Source organism: Monopterus albus, unplaced genomic scaffold, assembly GCF_001952655.1.
Source record: "Monopterus albus unplaced genomic scaffold, M_albus_1.0 scaffold72.1, whole genome shotgun sequence".
Taxonomy (NCBI): Eukaryota; Metazoa; Chordata; class Actinopteri; order Synbranchiformes; family Synbranchidae; genus Monopterus; species Monopterus albus.
This window is the reverse complement of record NW_018127952.1, coordinates 989,470-996,436: the sequence shown is the minus strand read 5'-3', so window position 1 is coordinate 996,436 and position 6,967 is coordinate 989,470. Positions and strand designations below refer to the sequence as shown.

Below are 6,967 nucleotides of genomic sequence, written 5' to 3'. Positions count from 1 at the left end.
AATGTGACAGGTTGGTAAACACTAATATAACATAAGCAGCTGTTAAAGATAGTATTTCGGTTTTTTCAGATAACGTATACCACCATTTTATTTATCTTTAAAAGAAGAGAGACTGTTAGAGTTTCCAATCTCAGACAAACAATGAGGGTTATGCTGAACAAATTAAATATTTTGATTGGGTTGCTTGTTACTGTGTTAATGTAAACCGAACTAAACTACGAAAGCCACTGAGTAATTTGCAGTTTTCAATCACATTCTACGATGTGTTACCACGTCCAGATGAGCGAGTAAATCTTAAATTGCCAGAAATTTAAGTGAATCTTGGTGTAACTGTCCCACTTGAGATCCTCCCTTATAGTGGTTTCACCAGCTGGCTACGTTACTGAATCACATGTTTTGGCTGTAGATAGGGTAACAAACATCCATTGATTTTATCAGCTGTGACTTAGAGCTACCAAAAACGACGAGATAACAGTTACTGAGTGTACACAGCACAGTTAAAGATTAATAATAGGGCGGGATTCAATCATTTATCAAAAAGCCACCATTATGAGCAAGAACTAATAATTCTTCCAGAAATGTTTTAATGTTGTATTTTGGAAAGAGGCTATTACATTGTTACTGTCATTAAGGTCAACCTAAAAGGCAAATGTGTAACTTCATTACTACAGTTTATAAACCCTCCTCTCAACCCTGCTTTGGAGTCACCTGACAGCAATGAAGCCTGAAGTGCAAAGCATACTAAACACATGGTCACAGGCTGTCAGAATAGTGAACTCTGTCTTAAATGGAAGTGAAAGTAACATTTGTTTCATTTGCATTAGTGTGTGTCTTACTCTGTCAATGAATCATTTGGACTTATCATGGTGTGTCTCATGATCTCCCAACAATTCTTCTAAGGAAGGGAGGATAGTGATTTTATTTTGGGGGGCCAAGTTTGATATGTACTTCAGTCCTTCTGTTTCAGGCTAATTAAGTAATAGTAGTTTTTGTCTAACCAACATGTTGGAAAATGGAAAATGCCCCATTATTTTACATATACAGGGTGGGCCATGGAAAAGTAGCCTGTGTATGTGCCACGCTCTCGAGTACTCGGGCTACTTTTCCATGGACCACCCTGTAGTATCCAAATACAGTGATAGATTTTTTTTCTGAGAACTGCACAAAGTCAGAGTAACCCATAACTGAGGATAAAAATGGAAAATATGCATTATTTACTCTGCATTTTTCTGGATAAGTTCATGTTGAAATATAAGAGGTGTTTTATCTTTCCATTGGCAGAAACCCACCGTACAGTTCTGAGTCTAATCAGTTGTTTTGCTGGTGGAGTCTTCTTGGCAGCATGTCTGCTGGACATCATTCCAGACTATCTGTCGGACATCAACAGCGAGTTGGATGCTCGGCAGGTGGAGGTACGTTCAAGTATGGACAGATCTGGACAAACCCAGGGTCTGGAAACATCATTGTGTAGTGTAATGTAGCCTGTCTAGGACTAAGAGAAAGGCAGCTGTAGGTACTTTTTGTTATATTCTCTTTAAGAGCAAATATTGTTGAGCTGTTTTGTTCTGAAAGGAGAAGAGATCTACATAAATGTCTTAAATGAAGTTAGCCTAAGTATTTGCCAGTGCGTGGGATTTTTTTTCTTATTGTTCAGCATACACCATAAGACTACGTCTTGTTCCAGAACTTTGTAGTAATTGTATTCTTTAATAATAACAGTGACATTTCATACTAATAGGGATTCTGTCTTCTATAATAGGATTTATACACATACTATTCTGTAGTCTCTCTTTATTAATTTCTGAGGTTACCAGTCCACACGTGCACACTATTTCATTTCTATATTGGTCTTAAACAGACCAGCTTCCCTTTTCCAGAGTTCATTATCGCTGTTGGCTTCTTCATGGTCCTCATCATGGAGAAGATTGTCTTGAACTGCCGGGAGACAGCAGGGTCTGAGGAGGAGAGGTCACCCCTTATGCCGGATGACAGAAACAGGCACAGCCATGGCCATGGACCAAGCCCTGATTTGGAGAGCAGCGGCCACCATGTTCATGTTGACTTTCAGGCTCACTCCCCTTTTCGGTCCTTCATGCTCTTCCTGTCTCTTTCACTCCATTCGGTTTTTGAGGGGCTTGCTATCGGCTTACAGAACACTGATTCAAAGGTAAGAGGACAGAAAGTCTATGTATGTATAGACAGGTGACACATTAAAGGAAAAATGAAATGAGTGGTCTCTTCCAGGATGGCAGTGCCTCTATCCACAGGGCACAAGGGGTCACCGAATGATTTGATGAGTATGAAAATGATGTGAATCATATGCTATGGCTTTCAGAGTCAAAAGATTTCAACCCAGTTGAACACCTGTGGGGGATGTTAGAGCGACATGTTAGAGCGACATGTTAGAGCGACATGTTAGACAGCGTCTCCACCACCATCATCAAAACACCATATGAGGGAATATCTTTTGGATGAAAGGTGTTCATCCCTCCAGTTCAGAGACTTGTTGAGTCAATGCCAAGGTGCGCTGAAGCTCTCTCACTCTAATATATCTATAAGGAAGCAGAGTTTCAGTTTATAGCTTCAGGGTGTTTTGAGAGGAAATGAATCACTGTCATGTGAGTCATCTCTGTGTCTTCTGGTCACAAGACAGTTCAAACAGACTCGGTGTACTATCATCAATGTTCCCTCAGAAAGTTTTTATGTAATTGTGTGTTTTGTTTGTGTTCACCTAGAAATTTACTTCACTGTTTAGAAAAATAAACTTTAGAATGTTAATGAATACACCGATTATGAAATACAACAGTCAAATATAGTCCTGTGAATGAATAATAAATTTGACATAAAATAATAAAACCAGACATCACTGAGGTAAAAGACATACACTGTAGAAACTGTGATATAAAAAGACCCAAGTGCACCTTGCTGTGGACCAAATCTAGGACACTAAACTGACCTGACTGTACCGTTTGAATGAGGAGGCAGCATATAGGGTAATTCAACACCTGTTAAAAGCGTGTTTTTGCTGAGCTGCAGTGGCTGAATATTTGGCTTTGCTCCAGTGATGTGCACTGTGCCCAGGATCTCGTTCATACACACATCGCTGTGGGATGAAGTTACAGGTGTAACAAACATGGAGCTGCTGACCACAAGAGATCAGTGAAACACCGGCTTTCTGATTGTTTTAATGAAATCAACAGCAGTCTGGGAGTTCACGTTGCTTGCCAAATACTACAATGGATTCCTTTTGCAATTTATTGATTTATTCTAAACTAGATCACGGATAGGGAGTGTGGTCCGAACCTGACCCACCCCCAAGAGTGTGGCATCCACACCTGACCCGGACTCGATGCAGCTGACTTTGTACACTGTTTTCCCCTTATCATTAGACGAAGCAGTGCTCCAGATGTCTAAAGTTTGGCCTTCATATCCGAACCCCACCTGGATCTAAACTTAATTTCTAAATTTCTGTCTGAACATAGCCCAAACCCTCAGGTACCAATGGGTCCTGTTGGGCTGCGTTCGGGTATCCACACTCTATTCTAAACCCAGCTGTCACTCATACCCACTGGATATTGGTGACACTGATAAATCCTCTATTGCAGTATATGTAAGAATATTTTATATTGAAAAACTTAAACTGTTAATGGATAAAATAACTAGACAGTTTGGCAGAAATATCCGATGGTTTATAATTTATAATGTCTTATATTGTCATGTTTACCCACTAAAATTTAACCTGACCTCAAAAAGTCATCAACATTTACTGTCGTTTCCTATAGAAAAGTTATTATAAGAGGTAGAAGTGACCTTAAAACCTCTTTGTTTCTTTCCTCCAGGTATTAGAGATCTGCATCGCTATACTTGTTCACAAGAGCATCATTGTGTTCAGCCTGTCTCTGAAGCTGGTCCAGAGCGCAGTCCGACCGTCATGGGTGGCTTCTTACATCATAGTATTTGCATTGATGACACCTATAGGCATTGCTATTGGCATCAGTGTGATAGAAGCTCAGCTCACAGCTGGAGCATTGATCCAGGTCATCCTGGAGGGGCTTGCCGCAGGGACGTTTGTTTACATCACCTTCCTGGAGATCCTTCCACACGAGCTCAACTCTCCTGGCAAGCAGCTTCTCAAAGTGCTCTTCATCCTACTGGGCTTCAGCATCATGGCAGCTCTGACGCTTTTGGGCTGAGATCTGTCAGGTTGTGATCTGGAGCTGTGTGTCGACCACTGCAGCTTCCACATGTTTGTGGGTGACTTTTGCACAAAAAGACTAAATGTGTTCCTTGGGTTTACTGCTGCATTGTTAAATCTAGCTCTGAAGTTTTTAATGCTAAAAAGAGCATGGCAGCAGAAAAGGGTGTTTTATTGCTTTCAGTATACTTTTAAAATTTTTCACGAAAGAGGAGTTTAGCCAAGGTGTGTGTATAAATCGCTTCTTTTATAAGAGGATTTTATGGAAAGAGGAACTATTTACTACAAGAGAAACACAGGAAAGAAGTGGCATATCACTGATTCCACTCATTTATTACTGGTCTTGTTTTGAAACGTGCTCCAGAGCTGCAAACAAAACCAGCATCTTTGACCTTTGACACTTTCAAAGAAATCACTGCAAATGAAAGGAGTCTGTTGTATGTATATGATATTTTGTAATTAATTGAATCATGTCAGTTTATCAGTACCTCCAGTTCTTTAATGTTTAAAGTTTATTTGAAACAAATTCAGATGGGTTTGACAGTTTGAGTCTGGCAACCTGTTGTTTCTGAAAAGCACTGTTCATGCCTTCACTTTATTCATATTTGATGTTCTTTACTACAGGCTCAAACAGAGGATTGACCTTGGTAAACTGATCATTTTGGTAAACACAGTGCTTTTAGATGCAGTTTTGTCTCTTTGATGCCTTAAAAAGGCAAAGGAATGATGAGAACATATGTTTGATGTCTTTGTCTTCTCTTTGCACTTTGCACTTTTTTTTCCAAAGCAGTGACTGTCACCACAAATGAGCAAGGCGAATTGTGTTTGGGTGATCACTATTTTTTACATCATTTTGACCTTAAGCATAGTTTAGTGTGGTGGGTTCTGCCACTAGACCAGACTGTTTGTCCACTGTAAATACAGACAAAATGCTTTTAGTTCTCTGTTTTGACTATGGACGAATACAAAAGCTTTGTGTTTGCACCAAGAAATCAGATCTTAAACTACAGCATATGCTGAGGGCCAAGACTGCGTTTTACACGGCCCACATGTAAAGTGGCTGTGACTGAGAATGTAAGAGAAAAACTGTACTTTTCAAAAGCGGTATTACATTAGGTATAATATATCTGTGCTTTCAGTGTGTCAAATCCATCTGTTTAGTCACAGTTTCTGTTTTAGCCTGTCATGTAATGGTCAGATTGTTTCCTGAACAGAAAGGCAGTTTTTTGTTATTTTGCCATGTATCATATTTTGTGCAGATGTGGCAGTTATTGGTTAGTTTTTATGAAACATCTGACCAAGGATGATGCAAGAATTTACCCAAAAAAGGAAGGCTACTGCTTTCACTTCAGTGTTGTCAGTTTGCCATTTGTCGCCAAGTCAATAATTTGTTAACTTACTTTGCTTGTAAGGTGCAAAAACCTACTTGTACTATTTTGAGCCTATGTGATTATTCATCTCGTGACAGAGGTGACTGTTGTCATTTGTGTAAATGTAATCACAGTAAAGATAAGAGGATGTTTCTGCCTACTTTTTGTTGTATGAGTAAGTTGCAGAGCTTGTAATCACTGTTTGGTGGGTTAATAACAAATTTGACCCTGAGTCAAATTTTTATACTTTATGTAGATATACTTAAAATATAACACCACTTCACTCAAATGACCCTTTCAAGGATAATTGTCACTTAATTGTTTCAACTAATGTACTATCTAAAATATATTAGGTAATATTCATAGGCTTATGGAACATTAGAGAAATACTTTGCTTAATGGCTTCCTAAAAAGTCAGCTGCACATTTATTTGATCTATTAGTTAATACATTAAATGTATTTTTAATATGAAGAAATAGCACAGTTCAGATACATTAATTATGAAGGGAAATACAGTATGTTGTTTACAAGGACAGTGTGTAATTACTGTGGATAAACTGTGGTCTGATCATTCTTTCTTAAAACATAATGATGCGTTTGTGCTGGTGCCAGAGAGCCCATTGCTAGTTCTAGTGCGCCACTCAGGGTCATATTTTACAGAGGTTAGTTTCACGCCATCTTTTAATGAAACCATTCTAATCCAGTGACATTTTAAATTCAATTACAGTACTATCTGGTGCTAAATGTTTCCATATTTGGCAGGTTTCTGGGGGGTTCTGGATAATGTGGCAGCAGAACGGTGGTGCCACCAGGCAGAAGTGTTGATAATGAGGTTGACAGCCTTCCCCAACGAGGACACTGTTTAGTCAGGATTAGAGGACTGGAATTGTATTTTTAGGACTATAATTCAGTGATGCATGTTTCAGATTACTAGTAAAATAACACCAGAAGCGTTTTATTTTTTACTTAAAAGCCCTCTGGCCACCTTGCTTCATTTGCCTTTTTATAGAAGAAATGTTTGCATGTCACAGCAGGAAAATGACACGTGTAAATGTTTCAGCTAATTATGGCTGCTTTTTTCACTAATAAAAGTCAAAATGTCAGATGTGCCATTTGCCTGTTTGCCTAGCTATTTCTTATTTAAAGTGTCTTTTAGTTGTTGGTGTCTTCAGGCTCAAAACAGTCCGAGAGGAAGTAAAAACAAAAAAAAAATACAAACAGCACATGATGTAATAATTAAAACAATTAAATTATACGTAGCAGTTTAGATTTGTAGATCTCTTTCTCTGGATTTCTGTGTGTTCCATCAGGTTAAAGTTCCATTACAAGTAAAGTCAACTGAACATTTTAAATAATCAACCTAAGCATTATCAATAGATTTTAAGACCTTCAAAACAGAGAT

At 38.6% G+C, this 6,967-nt stretch overlaps 1 protein-coding gene across 1 annotated transcript in view; it reads left to right on the top strand.

Moving 5' to 3' along the window:
* The window catches only part of slc39a1 (solute carrier family 39 member 1), a 6,016-nt gene extending 291 nt beyond the window's left edge, over positions 1 to 5,725 (top strand). Inside the window, exons 2-4 of the mRNA XM_020605671.1 lie at positions 1,267 to 1,412; positions 1,859 to 2,167; positions 3,840 to 5,725. Coding sequence (XP_020461327.1) covers positions 1,267 to 1,412; positions 1,859 to 2,167; positions 3,840 to 4,193 — 809 coding nt within the window. The 3' untranslated portion in view covers positions 4,194 to 5,725. The remainder of the gene's footprint in view (positions 1 to 1,266; positions 1,413 to 1,858; positions 2,168 to 3,839) is intronic.
* Positions 5,726 to 6,967: the final 1,242 nt, after the last annotated feature.